This window comes from Equus przewalskii, chromosome 2 (assembly GCF_037783145.1).
Source record: "Equus przewalskii isolate Varuska chromosome 2, EquPr2, whole genome shotgun sequence".
In the NCBI taxonomy this organism is placed as follows: domain Eukaryota; kingdom Metazoa; phylum Chordata; class Mammalia; order Perissodactyla; family Equidae; genus Equus; species Equus przewalskii.
The window spans coordinates 115,693,623-115,713,776 of NC_091832.1; the positions used below are offsets into that span (position 1 = coordinate 115,693,623).

At 41.4% G+C, this 20,154-nt stretch overlaps 1 protein-coding gene and 1 pseudogene across 10 annotated transcripts in view; one reads left to right on the forward strand and one right to left on the reverse strand.

The window, feature by feature from the left end:
- EGF (epidermal growth factor) overlaps nt 1-20,154 on the reverse strand; it is an 81,331-nt gene that overhangs the window by 29,127 nt on the left and 32,050 nt on the right. For all 10 annotated transcript variants that reach the window (XR_011537785.1, XR_011537784.1, XR_011537786.1 and 7 more), the window contains exons 6-13: nt 14,237-14,362; nt 13,575-13,697; nt 10,455-10,577; nt 9,434-9,559; nt 8,266-8,402; nt 6,306-6,454; nt 2,486-2,590; nt 956-1,179 (exon numbers count right to left, since the gene is read on the reverse strand). Coding sequence is in view for 7 of the 10 variants with exons in the window: in XM_070611713.1 (XP_070467814.1) it covers nt 956-1,179; nt 2,486-2,590; nt 6,306-6,454; nt 8,266-8,402; nt 9,434-9,559; nt 10,455-10,577; nt 13,575-13,697; nt 14,237-14,362 (1,113 nt within the window). In the remaining 3 variants the exon portion in view is untranslated. The remainder of the gene's footprint in view (nt 1-955; nt 1,180-2,485; nt 2,591-6,305; nt 6,455-8,265; nt 8,403-9,433; nt 9,560-10,454; nt 10,578-13,574; nt 13,698-14,236; nt 14,363-20,154) is intronic.
- Nucleotides 12,257-12,706, forward strand: LOC103543334 (large ribosomal subunit protein eL30 pseudogene; annotated as a pseudogene).

Sequence of the window (20,154 nt, forward strand, 5' to 3'; positions counted from 1 at the left end):
TTTTTAATACTCTAATCTTCCACTCCACTTTTAAGTGGCAATACTCTAACTCAGGCCTTCACAGGCTGTTGACTGAATTAATTAACTACTGCAGCCTCATCACTGAGTTCTTTCTCTCCAAATTCCAATCCAACGCTCACTGTTGGATCCAACCCAATCGATACTGTTACCTGAGTAGTTACCCTGAGACACCCATCTTATCAGATCCATTTCCTGCTCAAGAACATGCAATGGCTCCCAGGTATATTCAGAATTAAGTTCAGTCAACATATCCTGGCAGTACTACCATAACAATTTTTGCAGCCTTATTTCAAATGATCTTGTTTTATGACCATCTATTTATCACATGGCCCAGTTCAAATATTGTCTTTTCAGATTCTCTGAGTCAAAATTAATCTCCCACTGCTATATAATCTCATAGCCATTTGTACTTCTCTTTTAACAGTATAGACTATATAGCGTTTTAAAGACATTTATGAAAATTCATGACACCGCACACAAAATCTGAAAATCTAATAGTGAGAAAACCATATTGATTATTAATCCTTGAATATGAATGGGTATTCCTTAATGCCTAAAGGTGATATTATCACTGTTGTGAAATGACATTTTCATAAGAAATGATAACAGCTGAACAAAGGTCTTATTCCTAAAGATGTTTTAAAATTTTTAATATTTTTGTTCTGATTTTGGGAAATCTTGGCAAAGAGAAATGATTATACATCACTATTTTTTATCCAATATTCCAATGTTAAGGAAATCCTCACAGCTCATAAATCCCTGGAGAAGTCTGTCTGTTTGTCTCTATTCCTTTCTCACTCTATGCTGGGGGGCAGGGGGAACGACAGTGAGTGTCTGTGTGTGTGCGTGCGTGCGTGTGTGTGTGTGTGTGTATGTGTAATACATCCATCAACACTCAGTCAAGATGAAGAAATCGCCTATCCCAAAGCCTCACCTACATCGTTCTGGGCAAGTCTTCGGCGTTTTGAACCATCCAGATCGGCCATTTCTATCACAGACTTCTTGGCATCGCACCAATACAACTTGTCAGTTAAGTAATCAATCGTTATTCCACTGGGCCAGGCCAGATCAGAGCTAACTATAACCAGACGGCCAGTGCCTTGAAGGGAAGAACTTTCAATTCGTGGATTAATCCCCATATCAGTCCAGAATAATCTCCTTTAATCAAGAAAGCATACATCAAATAAAGTCTGCACAAAAAAATTCTTCCATTCTTTCATCATTGAAAACATCAATGTAAATCACTTTAGGATAAACTAGAGTGGTACACCAGGGAAGAGAGAAAGCCAAAGTATAGCATTGTACATTGGACAAAAAATTTTCAAAAGTGAAAAATTATCTTTTCTATGTAGAGCATCTTGGACGGGAAATGCCGAATTAAGGCTCAGATCATTGGATAAAAAAGGAATTATTCGTTTAAAAAACTGTGGTGTATTACCAATCAAAAGTATGTTCAAGTGCATATTCTTAAATTAGCGTTTCATGCTGCAAGAGGCAATGAAAGCCTGCCAGCCTGTCTCTCTTCTCCGCATATGTAAAACTCACCGCACACATGAAACGACAACATAAAGAGAAGAGCGTTTTCATCTAGTATCCAGTTCTATACAATGTACTCAGTTAACTTGGTCAATTTTAAGTTCCATAAATCAGGGGCTGAGGTACATTTTTTGAGGTCAATATGGTTCAGTATCTTCTCATTGGCTTGTTTAGATATGGTCACATTCTCACTGTTTTAATCATGTGGCTGGTTCCAAATCAATTATAAGTTACTATCAGAATATATTATGCAGTATATATTATATACATATGTACACTAAACATTAGAGAGATATATATTATTTCCAATAGACCATCGTAAAATTTCCATCGTAAGTAAAATAAGGTTAGTTTTTATCCTTGCCTTTTAACAACTAGGAAGGAACCAATTATTCTCCTTAATTCTCTAAACCTAAACCAACATTTGTCACTAATTCACACCTAACAACATAGAGTCTTCTAATCTTTCATGATTTCCATTTCCTCTGTGTAACCCTAGGAATGGCCTCTCATTTGAACTCTTCCTATGATTTTCCAAATAGAATTCATAAGCCACGCAATCCAAATATCATCCTCCGCTCAGGAAAGCGATAACATAGATTCTTAAAGACAGCAGTTTAATGGTCGTGTGTCTGATTAATAAATTACAGCCCACTTCTTTTCAAAAAGAAATTGAATTTGCTTAAAATGAAAGGGTACCTAAATAATACATTTTTAATACAAGAAAAGAAAATCAAAACACACTAAAAGGATGAGGAAGTCATGCTGGCTACATCATTTCTGAAAATCTGAACATATCTCATGGATTTTCTTGGTTCCTGATTCCACTGACCACCTGAGGTCTTATGAGAAATTTGGAACACTAGCATCTTGACAAGAACCGTCCCACAACCTCTGAGGAAGGTGCTGTGTCTTCACAGGGACTCACTTGGCCATGGGATGGACAGCAATGCCTCGTGGCTGAGAGATGTCCTCCCGAACGATGATTTCACGGAATTTTCCATTTAAATCACTCCCTTCAATGAGAGCTTTCCTAAAAGGCATGGAATAGAGAGGGGCTTGGTACATCAACTTTACTTTTTAGACAAAAATACTCCTTTCCCCTGTTACTAACTGAAATGCAAAAATAAACATCCTAAATTACCCCCATGACAAGTGAGCTCACGCACACTCATACACTCTCACATACAACTCAGGACATCACACCCATGAATTCTATATTTTTTTTTAAACACAGTCTTTTAATTAGCATCTCAATATCCATCCCAGGCAACTGAAATACACAGTTGAAAGGATAAGATAGAGGGGACCGTGTCAGTGGCCTGGCAGCCAGGAGTGTAAACACCACCATTCCTTTCTCTTCACACCCTCCATCTCTGCTGAAACCAACGAAAGCCAAAGGCCAAGGAGCAGAGCTGTCAGCTTCGTGGTCACGGGTCCCGGAGGAAAGAGAGTGGACCTCCGAGACCACAGAGACCGCCAGCACAGGCACAGCGGGTGAGATCTATGTGGACTTTAATTTTCTCCCATGTGATTCTAAGACAAGTGGGAATACTGAAATATTATTTGCTAATCTTAATGCTAAAAAAAAAATAACCCTTTGGAATCTGGCAGGGGAGAAAATTCCTCTTTCCTAATTTTTTCATTTATTTATCAAAAAATCTTTATTATCAAGATATAGAAGTAAATATTTACTGAGCACCTACTGTGTGCCAGCGAACGGCTGCACACTGGAGACTAACAGTAAACAAACTCCATCTCTGTGAGTGAGGGAGAGGAGAGGGGAGGGGAGGGGGAAGCTAGGGGAGGGAGGAGAGGGGGAGGGCATTATAACACAGAGACTGTAGAGAATGCAATTGGCAGACTCAGGGCAGGCGGCTGTGTGAAGAACCAGGGCTTCTGGAAGCTTCCTGGAGCAGGCAGGACCACAGCAGAGAGAACAGGAAGAACTTCCCTCCCGACAATGTGCTGCCTGCTCGCCCTATTTCCCTATAGCAAACTGGAAAGTATAGTGCTCTATAATTCATTCAACAAACATCTGGAAAGGCCTGCCCCTTGTTCTTGTAGACAACATCTGCATGGCACAGTCCCGCACAGAAACACAAGGCAGGACTCTTCACTCCTTCCTGTTGTGCAAACCACCGAGGAGATCTTCTCCGGGTGGCTTATTTAAGCGCACTTTCTAGCCACTCGGTGGGGAAGGGGCTTAGATATTCCTCTCACAGGCTCCAGGCGGGAGGGAAGTAAAGGGAACATGGGGATAACTGGAAACCATTTACACTCCAGTGCCACTTTTAAAACATAATTTTATTCCCAGATGAAGTGGTCGTGGAAAGGGTGCAGCTGGGGAGAAGGTATTTCTGAACTCAATGTGTCAAATTCACTCAGTCACAACTGTCACTGTGCCTGTCCCCTTGGTGGGAGGGAAGGAATTCTGAGGCCACTTCTTGTGACCAGGGGAGAGAAAACTGTCAGTTCTGATCTCGCGGTTACCTTGTTTCTAAGTTCTTACTGTTTTGGGCAGGAATGAGGCGATGAGAATTGAGACCCACACAAGCCCCTGACTGTGGAGCTGCCCTGGGCGGGATTGCTGGAATTTACTTTGAAAGCTCCCAAGGGGTTCACCCAACAATACACTTCTAGTTGGTTAAGAGTTGCTATATAACCTAATATCACGAGCTTGGAATCTCAGTTATTTAAATCCAATTTCTACCTAATATCAAGGTTTTCAAGCTATAAACCTCTCATTTCCAGACAAATTAAAGGTTTTCTTTCAGCAGCTGCCTTGAGAGGGAAGAGGAATTCAGCAGAACTTGTTATTACTGAAGTCAGAGAAATAGGGAATTTGCAGGCTGATTCTCCGGGAGACGGCAATGCCAGTTATGTCCCCAGGCACCGCGAGGGCAGAGGAACCACGATGCTATTCATCAGACGAGGTTCAGACCTGAGGTGCCGGGCGCACGTGGGAACCGTCAGGAGACCCAGCATCCTCAGAGGGGCCGAGAGCTGCTGACACCTGCTGTCCTGATCAACATTTATCCTTCTAGGACAGCCAAGTACAAGCTCTGTCATTACACGCAGCTGATATTTTAAATCTCCTTTTAAGCAGGATCAACATAGAGGAGGCCATTATTATGATTTTTATCATTATTACAACTGAAATTCCAGATCCACTACTTGCTGGCTGCCTGACCTTGGGAAAGTTATTTTACCTTTTTGAGTCTCAACGTTTTAATCTTCAAATCGGGGATAAGAAAACTTACCCTTTTGGGATTTAATAGTATCATGGATATAAAGCTGTTAGCACAGTACGCGTTTCAGTTATACAATAAATATCCAGAGAATAAAGGACAGTATGGTTAAATGAATGAATGAATGAGTGAAAAATGTGCTTAGCCTAGACAAAGAAATGCCATATTATTGATAACTGTACATGACACCATACATTTGGCTCATTTTTAAAAACCCATTTGTTTCCTATGGGTTATCCTGACCAAAAGAGACATTCTCGGATGTAGAAAGCCTACCCCCAGGGATATAAACTTGTTCCCTGGGACATCTCCCTCCGTGTTGGGACTGCTGACTTCACTGAAGAAAACCCTAATTAATTCTCTCTCCTTTCGCTTTAGCGTGACTACAGGGGACCAGATCTTCAAGGTGGCCTGGAGCAAGAGCATCTCTAATACTATCCTGGGAGGTACTCTGTGGTTAGCTGCCTCTCTCTCAGAGCAAGGCGATGGGCTCTCATTAGCACACAAAACAGATGCAGCCACTTCCTTCCTTCACCCTCCTCCCTCCCACACCATTCCTGGGGCTCACACGGGCCAGGGCCACGCACACACGCACACACGCACACACGCACGCACGCACCGCACTGGTGGAGCCGCCCCTCCTGCAGCCCAGAGCAGTGCGCCCAGAGGGCAGAAACACTGCAACTGCTCTCCGATTCTGGATTCTGTTGATTCCCACCAAAGGGAAAGAGGACCACTCTCAGCTCATGAGGACTTTCCTCCCAACTCCAGCAGGAAGCTCTCACTCTCTCCTCAGGCTCCCTGAACAGGGAGCCAGCATGCGGATTCTAGTCCCAGATTTGTCACTTGCATGTCTTGTAGCTGTGAATAAATCACTTAGCCTTTCTGAGCCTTCATTTCCCCATCTATTACAAGAGGGGGTTGGGCTAGTTGATCCCAGAAGCCCCTTCCAGTGTTCCCTCTGGGAGCGGACACCCTTCATTTGGCAATCATTTCTGCAGGGCCATGTGACATCTCTTGCACTGATATTCAGACCAAGCATTTGTATTAGTTTTTCCTGTGTGTACATGCCTTATCGCCCCAGCTGACCCATGAGCTGACTGAAAAGATGGAGTGCTCCTCGTGCTCCCATGTTACCCTAGGACAGAGCCTGATCCACAGCAGATGCTCAAAGAATACTTGTTAATTGTATTCAGACAGGTTTTGCATTTCTCTGATTACTACAGCCTGAGTGCAGAAGCACATGCTACTTTCTGGTGCACAAAATTCTCCCATGGATACAGAGCCAGTCTGGATGAAAGGAAGAACAACGTGCCGCTTGGTGGTGGGGAGGTGATGGGGGAAGTGTGGACCAGCACTGGGGTCATCTTTCCTCCAGTCCCAGCCGGGCGCCCAGCAACCTTTTCCTGTGTTCAAGGTGGAGGATGAAGCAAGCCCCACATTACCCATCCCATGACTCCCATTCTGTGCAGCTTCCAACTGAAGGAGGAAACATACCCTCTGTCTGTCCAGTAGAGTTTGCGGCCAATCCAGTCTACAGCAAGACCTTCTGGCACATCAACGGCTTCCTCAACAAGCCTTTCTCGCTGGGAACCATCCATGTTAGCTCTCTCGATCCACTTCAGGGCTGTATGGGCAAAGTAGATCTACAAGAGACAACACAGGCATTTCTGTCTGACTTGTTTAAAAAATATTGTGGAATATATACAATTGGGTTTAGTAAATCTTCAGATAACACAGTGTGATGAAAGGCCTGGCTCTGGGGATAGACACCCCTACGACTGAACTCCCCCCTCTGCTGCTGCCCAGATGTGTGTAAACCTAAGCAAGTTAGTTACTTGATGTCCCAGAGTGTCAGTTTCCCCCTCAGTAAAATGGGGATAGTAACGCCAAGCACATTTGTTTTATGTATGTAAAATTCCTCAGCCCTGTGCCTGGCACATACTTCTATTGCTACTGGTAATTTATTAAGCTTTGCTCATTGGTCCATAACAAAACCATTGCACTTGAACCCTAGGCTTCTACAGCCTGAAAAGGAGCAACGATCTGCAGTTTAATGGGGGCTACAAGCGGGGCTGGACCTCCTGCCCGGAGCCTGACATTCCACTTCACCGCAAGGCAGGAGGCACAGGGTCTCTCCCTGTTTTGCCACTTATTTGATTGCCTCCACCAAGTCATTTAACCTCAATTTTCTCAACTGTAAAAATGATGAATTTCGACTAGATATTTGCTAAAGTTCCTTTCATCTCTAACCATATATAATTCCATTTTAATTAATCCACCTTGCCCAATAGAGCATTTTGCAGGAGTAAAGTCCTTTTTCAGTCAAGTATGCAGACTATCAAACAGGTACAAGAATTTCACGAGAGTGTTAAAAATCGCTATGGGTCAACTGACAATTTAATGATAGCATTTGTGGAATTTTAACTCTGTGCGTATATATATGTACATAAACCTATAATCAGTGACGAGAGTATGAACACAAAATGGTAATTCATTAAATAATGGGTTATCATCTTTCTAGATGATATTTCAAGGAAAAGAAAGAATTGTTTGCTGGTGTTTAATTACAAAACTTCTATTTGCAAAAGTAGTTATATCTCACCATCGATCCCCACCAATTCAACAGAGATTATTTGCTTGCCTCTGTCTTTTTCAGTCATTTACCCAACTCCTTCAAATCAGGAAAAAACAAAAGCACAAGGTTTGAAATTCTGGAAATTAATGTACCATCTAATAATAACAAAATAATTATGGAGGGAGATTAATAATTATGTAAATATATAATTATTAGGTGATTAATCTCCAGAAGACACTGTTACATATCATTTCAAGCACATTCTAACCTAGCACAAATACAACCAAATGGTCAGCTGATTGGGTTGATAAAATAGAAATTCTAAGTTATATACAAAAAACATCGTGTAAAATTGACTCTTACGTAAATAATGTTGTGAGTTAGACTGCCATTCTGACATGAGCTGTAAAACTTAGGCTTCCTGATTATCATGGTTAAGAGGTCATTGAATTCCCTTCCTCAATGACACATATTAAATACAAATTACTAACCCATACTTCCTATGCCCCACCCTAACCTCCCACTCCTCCTACTATTAGCAAATAACCAAAACCCTATTTCTGGTGCTCCTCCTATGTGTAAGGCACTGTGCTAACCTCCCATCCTCATCTCCAGATTGGAAACTAAAGTTAAGGTCCCACTCAACCAACCCCAATAAAATGGCCGAATTGCAGCAAGGACCAGGGTAGGGTTATGACTACAGAAAGGCCCTTAAAATCTCTTAAATGATGTTCCAGTGTCTATACTTAAATTTTTCTGTGCCTAATGGCTCTGAGCTCAGCAGAGGATTTTCAAGTAGCCCAGGTCATCTGATAGGATAAAAATCCTCCGTTCTGCCCTTAGAACACAGACACATCTGTTCAAGCAATAAAACCATACCTTATTTTCCACAGGGTCATGATCTAGGGCAAAAACTGCCCCCATCTGCTGGCTGAGCAGGATTCCATAATCTGTTCCATCAAAACGCATGTGTCGAATATCTTTAGAATTGGCAAACAGCAAAAACGGTTGTGGTCCTGATAACCAAGTTCAAATATGGCTCCATTTAAAATACGCCTTGGAAGCCAAGAGCCCCCCTGAGCCCTCCCTTTCATTGCGCCCTCTTCCTTAATTCCTGTAATTGTTTTCTTAATTTTCCACCAATGTGGGGTAGGTTAAGACAGGCACGAAGACTTCCTCTTCCATGAGATGACATATTGCCAGAATTTCATCACTGATTCCTCCCCTTCTAGGTGCCTGCTTAGGCTTAGTGCTGTAATCTTGATTCACACATACCAAAACATTAATATTTGCAGATTGTATTAATTCATGTCCAAATAAATGCCCTTCTTTGCTCTGGGCACTTGTAAAAGGGAGGCATGACGATCTGAGTTAAGAACAAGACCCCTGATCGCTTTCAGAGCTCAGATTATGCTATATTCACTACGGTCCTGAGAAGTTAAGAGCATCGGGGTCTGACTAAGGCGAGCTCTGCAGGCTCCTCATTATGTTATCCCAGATTACAAGCCTGATGAGCCTCAGGAGAGATGAAATCAATGTGGGATAAGTCTAGGATTTCCAGGGCTGCTGAAGGACACAAGAGATGTAATACCAGAAGATGAAAAAATGGTTGAAGCATACAACTTTATATTAAATTCTGACATGAAAAGAACAGAATTTGTCAAAGTATTATGATTATTACATTCACTGGAGAGATGAAAATCAACTCAGTCAACAAATATTTATTAAATGCCTCTTAACTATAAAGTGTTTTTAAGACTGTTCTGGTTATAACTTTCACATATACTGGAACGCCATCCTTGACGTTATGGCAAATCTTTGCTGAATGCTAATCAACTTCGAAATATTCTTTAAAATTATGATTATTATTTATATTATTTGTATTTACAATGTGAAATGTTTTCCATTTCCAAAAATAAAAAATCAGGCTTTCCACCCAGAAGCCAAAAGTAGTTTAACTCTCCATTTTTCTAAGTGAACGGTCGTTTTCACATCATCTTTCTAACTCTAAGAAAGAGACACACTTTCTAACATCCACAGCACCAACCTGAAGCTGCACAACTTTTCTGGTCCAATTGTAGGTCGTAGCCAGGAAAGCAACTACATTCCCAGGATGCTGGGCTGAGCGGGATGCAGAGCTGGCTGCATCCACCGTTATCAGGTGATGAACAGCCTACAAAAGACGATTGCTCGGTAACGACACGTTGTCATTCAAAAATATAACAACTTTTCGTCAAAATATCGAGGGGAGCCAAGTACATGTTGATTTTTAAAACCCTTTCCACACTCACTCATCCTGCTGCAATCACATTTGTTTTTCAGAGATTAGGAGCAAAATGTCACCAAACTCTTCTTCCCTAAAACCTGATAGCTTGCATGTTAACCCTTCACACCCCAACGGCCCTTGTCCTCTTGTACTATCACTGAGTTTGAAAACAAGTGCACTGGCAGCTGGCTGGAACAAGAAACACATTTGGATGAATTGGCCAACTGGTCTAACTCTTCCTAGCAAGTAAGGTATTTTTCTCTCTCTCCCATTTTTAGGCCTTTGGGCTTCTTTTGCTCTCTTTATTAAAAACACAAAAAGCAACACATACAACTCTTCTGCTAGTTTTGGATAAGTTACATCCAGCCCTCTACATGCTTAAGTCTCTAGGAAGAGAAAGTAAAGAGGTATTTATTAGGTGACAGGAATGGGCCAAACCCCCTGCAGCCACCATCTTGTTTAATGGCGGCCACAGATCCAGAGGGCAGGTGTCACTCACTTCCACAGACGAGGAAACCGAGACCAAGAGAGGGCAAGTGACTGCTCCAAAATAACACTGCTGGTAATTGGTAATGCTCCCGCAGGGCTGTCTGACTCAAAGCCCTTGCTTATAATCCTTACACTATGCTGTCTGAAAACAAAAGCCAGAAACCTGACTTAAATCTGTATGTTACTCTGTTGCAAAAATATTTTTCAATGTGTAAATGTTGGAAAATCTATTCTCCTTTGTCAATAAGATCAATGTTTAGATGTCACTTAGAAAATAACTGTTTTCCAACAAACAAAAGGTAAGTAAACTTACCACTACACGTTTTTCCATCTGTCTCAAGCACTGAGCCTTCAGGACAGAAACACAGGGGCCCATCTGAGGTCAGAACACAGTCATGGCTGCATTCGGATGCGTTGCTTGGGCAGGAAATTAATTCTACGTAATGAAGCATAAGATCAAGATTAGTGTGAAATCAGATGTGTGGAAATTTATTGAAATCAGTTGCTAATAAAAAATGCTATGCTGAAAAGAGTAAGTTAAATAAAGATAAAACACTTATGAAATGCTGTGGTAATAGAGATACAAAAATAAAGAAAAATGTTCAAATTTAAAAAATATTTTAAAAGATCTCTGATTCTAGAAAATTACTCTAGTTTCCTCTAAGTTCCTCTTATGTCAAGCAATATTTTTAAAGTGATTAGTCATCAAAATTTCAAAATATTTTAAATGGAACTCAGCCAAATGATCCTCAAGTTCGTCTTGAAAACAAATTGGATATGTAAGGAAAACTAACATTGTCTGAGTGTGGGTAGGTGCAGGAAGACAATGAGAAGCTCTTAACAAATATCAAAACGTATCATAAAGGTGCAATAATTAAAACAGTGACTGATGAGTGCCAGAATAGACGGGGGGATAACGGAATCAGAGAGAAAGCTCACTTTAGAAAAGACTACAGTACACGTAAGAATGTAGTGCATACTAAAGGTATTTTAAATTATTGATCATGTGAAAGATCATCCAGTACATGGTAGAGAAATAGCTGAGTAATGATTTGAGGCAAAAGTTAAGTCTTTACCCTATACCACACATCAAAATAAATTCCAAGTAAATCAAAGATTAAAATGTAAAATAGGTACCACAGAAGTCCTAGAAGTTTTGACAATTAAGTGATGTTATGTGTGTCCTTCTTGGCACACAGTGGGCCCTATAACACACCAACATCACACATTTGAGTACAGTTGCCAACAGGTAAACCACATGGTATTAGAAGAAGGGCAAGTTCCACAGAAAGGCACAAAGTGAGCGGGTAATTTCCAAGGAATTCACTACCATCAGCCACTGTGATGTGCCTGGTTTCATAAGCACAGATGATGTCCAGACTGACCTTACTCTCTATCTTCTCTGAAGCAGGACTAGACAATACACATGATTTTAAACATCCATTTCTACTTAGCCATGGCAGTAGTTTCAATCAGAAATCTATAAGAAGGTATCTGAGTATAATCCTAAATTTGAATCAGGAATATCCATATAAACTCATAATGTAGTTCTCTTTTTAAAAAGTATATTCCTAGCTCTGATGCCCCCAAAGGCCATGAAACAATGGCTAAGTAAGTATCAGAGTAGGTTCTCTAATACAGTTTCTCATTGAAGGAATCAGTGCTCCTTGAGAAATTGCTGATTCCAAGTCTAGAACATAGAATGTTCAAGACAAGCCTGGAGAATACGTCCTACCAGGGAGCAAGGAAACCGTCAAAGACGCCTGGAGTCAGGACCCATTTGAAGAGGCTCCCACTGGCCAAAGAGGAGACCGTTTGCTCATCAGTAAGGATAACAAGTGCAATGGGTTGGTACATATCAGAAATGCTAAAAATCCATGAGTTCATAATAATACTTAACAAAAAAACACTTGCTGGCCACCTTTGGAAGGGGTTAAGGAACCAGTCCATCATTCTAAATATAAGTAAATAAAGAGAAAAAACATCCAACATTTATCTTGCCTTTACTGGAACAATGGTATCTTGAGGTAACCAAACAGTTAATGAGAGAAAGTTCTCTTTCTAAAGGTATTCTAATTAATAGCTAGAAAGAAATAACAGAACTGGATATCACCAATGATTGCTAATGGCTGCTACAACCATTCATGGGAATACTGTCAGGCTCTTTCTCACTCCTGGCCATCTCGGCTGCTGCTCTTGGTTGGGGGCTGTCCTGCACCCAAAGTGGCCTCAAAGAAGTCAAAAAAGTCACTGGAGCTGATCAACTCTAGGCTCCAACTTATTATGAAAAGTAGAAAGTGCATGCTGAGATACAAGCAGACTCTGAAGACGATCAGACAAGGCAAGCCAAACCGGTCATCCTTGCTAACAACCGCCCAGCCTTGAGGAAATGTGCAACAGAGCACTATGCCATGGTGGCCAAACTGGTGTCCATCACTACAGTGACATTAACACTGAATTGGGCACAGTGTGTGGAAAATCCTACAGAGTATGCACACCAGTTGTCATTGATCCAGGTGGTTCTGACATCTTTCAAAGCTGCCAGAACAGACTGGTGAAAAGTAAATCATGCAAAATTTTTCTTTAGTAAAACTGGCCAGAGCTTGTTTAACCAAAGAAAAAGAAAGACTACTGGGGAACTTTATAATGGATGACAGAAAGAGAAGGAACAGGACTTCATGTGTCTCCTGATGGAAGCACAAACATGAAGCGTTCTTGCTAAATACGCCAAAGCCCAATCTGATCCAGCCTCTAGAGCTAACTAGAAGTTTGCAGAAAGAAAGGGACGTCACAGAGGTGTGATCAGTAAAATCCAGAATGTGAGGAACACTGCAGGGGAAAAAAGAGTCCTCAACAACACTTGAAAAGGGAGAAAAAAAGGAGAGGGAATCTGTAGGACAAAAGAGAGATGGATCACAGCTAATAAAACACACGGGGCTCGTCTGGATTCCAACAAATCGACTGTTTAAAAGAACTTTGTAAGATAATTTGAACACTGACTAGATAATTGATGTTATTAAGGAGTTATTGTTAATTTTTTTAGGTGCGACAATGGTATTGCAGTTATACCTGAAAACTGACTGGATACTGGATGATAGTAGGAAATTACAGCTAGTTTTCTTAGATGTAATAATGCATCATAATTATGTTCTTTACATGCTTATCTTTCAGAGATATATAATAAAATACAGATAAAGAAACAGGAAAATAAATATATATACACGCCTGTTTACCCGTGTTAGAGGATTTGATGTAATAGGTCTGGGGTAGAGTCCAGTTATTCATGTTTTAAAAAGTGAAACATAATAAAACTCCAAGGTAATTCTGATGCATACTGCTGATCAAGGACCACCAACCCAGATTACAGCCACCTTAGAGACATCACTAAAAATGAAGGAAAATAATGCAATAAATACTTGTTGTTGTGACTTACCATGACACCGTTTCCCATCAGGAAGCAGAACAAATCCTACAGGGCATGTGCAATAATAGGATCCAGGGATGTTTTCACACCCAAGAGTACAGCCATGATTCCAAAAGGCACATTCATTGACATCTACACAATGACAACAGCAAAACACAGTCAGATGGTTATTTTTGAAAATAAATCGGAATATCAGTAATGTCAGCACAAAGTAGGGCATCTCACACTTGTAGCTGCTGTAACTGGCCATGGAAAGGCTGTCTTTGCTACTCTAGCAAAGGGTGAAAGACGTCAGTTTAATGAGATGTGGGAGTCACATACAGGCATACCACTCTTCAAGAATCTTACAATAGCTATGGAACTACTCCTCTAAAAAAAGTGGAAAATACTGGCATTTTGCATACAGTCAAAGCCACAGAGGTCCATGGAGCCCACTCCAAGAATCCCTGCCTTACAGCAACCTCTGAGCAGCCTTTGAGAGTATTTGGTCCAGAAATACAAGACATTAAGAAGACCTAAAAGTATAGCAAAGCTTTCAAAACCAGAATAAAAATTAATAAAATTGCTTTTCTGGGAAAAAATTGAAACTGGTTTCACAATGAGCCTCTGAGTGGCCTGCTGAAGACCAGCTCAGGTGGGCTGGCCTTGCTTCAGTAGCCCCTGCACGTTACCTTCACAGGACTTCCCGTCTTGGCTTAAAGTATATCCCTCCACACATGCGCACAGATGGGACTTAGGGTCTTGCCCACACACGCTGCCTCTGCAGTCACTTTTCCTCAGTTTGCAGACTTTCTGGTCTGAAAGAGAAGATGGCTCATTTGGAGTGGAGCGTGTCTTGACAGGGGCGATGCTTGATCCCTTCATGGTTCTCAAGAAGTCTAATCTCCCTGTGACATCTTGCTGTCTTTGGTGTTGCCTTTCACAGTGGCCACACTGCTCTAGGGTCAAACAGCATTAGCGCGGATTCCACAGCATTGAAGCCCATTTACTTCTCTTGATTGTACTACTCCTCCAGCAGCTCTCAGGATAGGACAGCCTAATGAGTGGGAGATGTCACCCTTGGGTTACAAATTCTAAGCACAATTGATTAGCTTTTTCATTCTGATTTACTTTTATAAAAAAATAATAATAATAAAGCACATAAACAAACATTCTGAAAATGAAATATCTGAGAAACAAAACTGCTTCAAACCTAAGAACATCTTTTAAGAATAACATTTATAGGGGCTGGCCCCGTGGCCAAGTTCGCACGCTCCCCTGCAGGTGGCCCAGTGTTTCTGGTTCGAACCCTGGGTGCGGACATGGCACCGCTCATCAAAACACGCCGAGGCAGCGTCCCACATGCCACAACTAGAAGGACCCACAACGAAGAATATACAACTATGTACCAGGGGGCTTTGGGGAGAAAGAGGAAAAAATAAAATCTTTAAAAAAAAAAGAATATTGGGCCGGCTCCGTGGCCGAGTGGTTAAGTTCGCACGCTCCGCTGCGGCGGCCCAGAGTTCGGATCCTGGGCGCAGACATGGCACCACTCATCAGGCCACGTTAAGGCGGCGTCCTACATCCCACAACTAGAAGGATGTGCAACTAAGATATACAACTGTGTACGGGGGGCACAGTTTGGAGAGATAAAGCAGAAAAGAAAAAAAAGATTGGCAACAATTGTTAGCTCAGGTGCCAATCTTTGGGAGAAAAAAAAAGGAAGATTGGCAATAGTTGTTAGCCCAGGTGCCAATCTTAAAAAAAAAAAGTACTCAAAAGAAAAGAATAACATTTATAGGTCAGATCTATATATTTAGCTGTTTGTAGGATCATTATTTAAAGAACATCTTTCAGACTCAATATATACCATTGCCATATATCTTTTTTCCAAATTTCTGAGTTTATTGCTGTCAACAATGTATTACAAAATAGCCCAGAGTAAACAGTAAGATCAGCTCAGAGGGGTAGGTGCTGGGCTGAAATTAGCCAAATACATTAAACAACAAACCGCCAACTTGGTACCTTTCATTTTCAGAGCCAGAGTCAAGAGCTAAACTAGTAACATGTACATCCCTGCTGAAATTTGGCTCCTTATTTTTTCCTAATTTTAACAACAGGACCCTTGTAAAACGCTCTGGGAAATACTGAGATAAGCTTGAGTTTGAGGGCAGATCCCAGGATGCAGGAAGATAGGAAAGCAAGAGCTCTTACAAGAGGTGATGGCAAGGGAAGAAAACTGAGTCATGGACCCGGAGTCCCAGCATGGCCGAGATCAGGAGAGCCGAGGACCTGAGGTAGAGAATGTCAAAATCACAGCCTGGCTGTGACGGCACCAGAGACAAACCATCGCGAGGCTGAGGACAGCAGTGCGAGGAGCTGAGATGCGTCTCCTCGGAGGCTTGTTCCTCTGGTCTTCGTTTATCTAGAATTTACAAAGATGTCTCCCCACTCTGCCTCTACCTGTTTCCTTCTATCTCAAGTCACAGCACTAACAGCACAACAGAGTAGAAACGTATCCTCGCCCCCTTGAAGAAGTCCCTAGGGTACAGCGCAATCACCTGGGGGGCATGGCGCCCTCTAGAGATTCTGGTTTGGTAAATCCAGGGAAAGCTCAGGAATCTGCATTTTTAACAGAATCTGGAATGACTGTGATGCTGGGAGCCTTCACACCACACTAAGAAACACCAGCCTAGGGTACCAATGAAACATCTCACCCACATCTCAGTTACAAATACCTCCACTTAGCTAGTCCGTGTTATTTCCCCACTTATTTTAAACCTGTTTATTCAGATCTCTTGACAGAATTAAATGCACACTCAATCTTGCCAATTATTCATTGCTGTTGCAATATTACCCACTAAAACAGTCAAGATTTGCACAATAGTTTTTTGGATATTCAAAAAATTTTATTTTTTGTCTACGGTTTTTATGCCAATTAAACATACTTCACATATAAAAATTTTAATTAACCACAATTAAAAATAAAATAACCTCAATTTTTAAAATAAATGACTAAAATTAAAAGTTTGTAAATTTATTGGGCAAAATGCACCTACTTCAGATTTCTAAAAAAAGGCATGTAATTTTTTTTTCTTGTGAGGAAGATTGGCCCTGAGCTAACATCTGTGCCAATCTTCTTCTATTTTATGTGGGATACCACCATAGCATGGCTTGATAAGCAATGCTGGCTCTGTGCCTGGGATCCGAACCTGGGAACCCATGCCGCCAAAGCAGAGTATGAGAACTTAACCACTACACCACCAGGCCGGCCCAAGCATGTAATTTTTTAACTTTAATTTTTATAAAGTTTGCAAGTAAACAACAACAAAACTCTAGAAAGATCTGACTCTGCCTTTTAATAGCACTAAAACAAAAACAGAGGGATTATGCTTCCTGTAAACATCCCTTATAGATAGATGACCATAAGAGTTAGAAAAACTATTTTCTGTCTTGGTTCTGACTTTTACAGAGAATCACTTTCTCTCTTTAACCTCAGCTTCCAAATCCATGAAATAAAAGTGTTGACGTAGATATTCTCTAGATCCCTCGATTTAAAAAATAATTTCTTTTTACAGTTCTATATAGAATCAGATGTTTGTGGTAAATTCCTCTAGGTTTCTCAAATTCCTCTAAAGATTCTCAAACCTAATTACTACTTATAATATATTAATGGAGATTCGAACTAATGAAGAAACAGTGTCTAGGGTACAGGAAATGTCTGCTGTGTCCAGATCCAATATTACTTATCTTTTTTGTGCTTTTTTACTACCTGCCACCTGCTCTTAGTGTGTTCTGATCATGATCCTCACCATCCTCATGGTGACAAAGTACACGCATCTTTTTTCCACTAATTAGTAAGCTTCTGAGGACGAGGCACGTGTCCCAGGCACATTTATAGTCCCAATAGCACCTGGCACGGCACCTGTTACAACACAGGTGTGCTACAAACAGGTGTACTACAAACATCTGGGATACATGCACAAAAACCATCATCACGTCACCTGCAACTTTCCTCCTTTATTTGGTTGTCCTTGAATTTCCAGTCGACCTTAGAGCTAGAACCCAAGCGGATGGTCGGACTACGCTAGCCCGGGTCTCCTTCCGCTACACCACGCTGCTGACGGTTTGGAGGAGACATTAACAACGCACATCCGTCTTCAGTGACGAACACAGGCAGGAAAGCACTCACTATGCTCCTCTGAATGATTGTGCTGACGATGTGACCTGAATTCAGACACTAAACACTTTAAAAGGTCATTTGAGGAAGCGGCAAAACAGAGAGGCTTGAGGGCTGTATTTCTGTTTAATCTCCTTAATCTTCTGCTGTTCTTCAGCTTCAAATTAGGCCGAAGCCACTGCCGACCGCGGATAACACCCCTTCCCAAGCCCAGCAGAGGGGCTTAATCACCTTGGAGAACAAACTAAAGCTCCCGAGGATGGAGTTTCCCGTCCACCACCCACTGCGCCTGCGCCAGCGCCTGCGAACACGGGCTCGCCCCGGCTTCCCCCCCCCGGCCAGGTGCCCTGGATTTCACCTGGCCCGGCTCCGAGCCGTGCACGCACGAGTCCCTGGCCTGCGCTTCTCCACCGAGCACACCTTTTTTCTCCCTCAAGCTCAATATGACTCGCCTTATCAACACAGCTTTTCTAGTCTCTTCCATTTGAACCCATCCACTTTATTCACTCTTGTAACTAAATATTTAGCACCCTCAAATTTTAGCGCACACAATAAAAAATTTGAAGGACACTTTATAAAGCATTTACATTATCACATTTAATTTGAGCTATGCAGAGCAAGTGTTCCCTTCCATTTTACAGAGTAGGGAACAGTGCCTTAAGGATCACCTGTGGGTGATAAGGGTGGGGGGGGCTCACACTCAAGCCCTCTGATTACACATCCCACCTCTGTACCACATGTATATATGCACCATATATATACAACTGCGTATATGTGTGCTTATGTGCGTGTGTATATACATAAAATATAACTGCGGATTTTAATAGAAAAAATATATTATTTAGATGTTAAATATGTTAATTATATGTTAATTATATGTGTTAAATTATGTATACTATAAATATTGTTATGTTATTTTATCTGTTAAATATATGTCAAATATATAATATATTTTTAATACGTATATATTATTTTATATACATTTTCTATAAAAATCGTTATATTTTTGCTTCATTTGCTTATTGTCTTTCTCATTAGCGAGTTTTCTGAATAAATGACTGCCTCACCTTCCACAAAAACAGTTCCCAAACTGTATAGAAGTTTATTTGTTAACAGAAAATAACAAGGAAGAAAATACAAGAATGTTCATTCTGTGCTATTGGAATTCCTAATAACAGTAAAAAAGGGAAGTCACTTAGTCAGAATTCAGCCACTTGGTATTCTCACCCATGTGAGTCCCTGTAAGAATCAGAAAGCAAGCAAATCAACAGCCTCTGAACAATTAAAAAATAAATGCTTTTAGGGGCTGGCCCCGTGGCCCAGTGCTTAAGTTCGCACACTCCGCTGCAGGCGGCCCAGTGTTTCGTTGGTTCGAATCCTGGGCGCGGACATGGCACTGCTCATCAAACCACGCTGAGGCAGCGTCCCACATGCCACAACTAGAAGGACCCACAACAAAGAATATACAACTATGTACTGGGGGGCTTTGGGGAGAAAAAGGAAAAAAATAAAAAAAAAATTTTAAAAAAATTGTTAAAAAAAAATGCTTTTAACTCTCAGAAGAGCCCCTCGGGCACACTCAGTTTTTCCTTACTTTATGCCCATTTCTGACAAGTTTGGCCAGCCCAGCACGAGGATGGAAATACCAGGCGTGTAACCTCTGCTCCCATCGTCACCACCCCTCTCCACTGCATCCCCAGCGGCAGAAGTGGCTACACGATGGCAGTGCTCTTTTTCCCAAGCCCAGACGTCGCCTCAGCCCAGCACCACAGACCGCCAGTGCCGACGACCAGGAGTCCTAGGAGAGTGAGATAACCCCACTGGTCAGCTCTCTCACGAGGACTAGAAGCCTCACACCAGGCCTCCTCCTGAGAAAGGCAGTACAACTTGAGTGTCAAAATGACAATAACTGCAGTCAATAGCAACATGTCACATACTTTTTAAATCTGTGAGTTTATAAAGGTGGTTTAAAAAAAAATCACATTCAACGCAATCCCAATCAGAATCCCAATGACATTCTTTACAGAAATAGAACAAAGAATCCTAAAATTCATATGGGGCAACAAAAGACCCCAAATTGCTAAAGCAATCCTGAGAAAAAAGAACAAAGCTGGAGGCATCACAATCCCTGACTTCAAAACATACTACAAAGCTGCAGTGATCAAAACAGCATGGTACTGGTACAAAAACAGGTGCACAGATCAATGGAACAGAACTGAAAGCCCAGAAATAAAACCACACACCTATGGACAGCTAATCTTCGACAAAGGAGCTGAGGGCATACAATGGAGAAAAGAAAGTCTCTTCAACAAACGGTGCTGGGAAAACTGGACAGCCATACAGAAAAGAATGAAAATTGACCATTCTTTTTCACCATTCACCAAAATAAACTGGAAATGGATCAAAGACCTAAAGGTAAGACCTGAAACC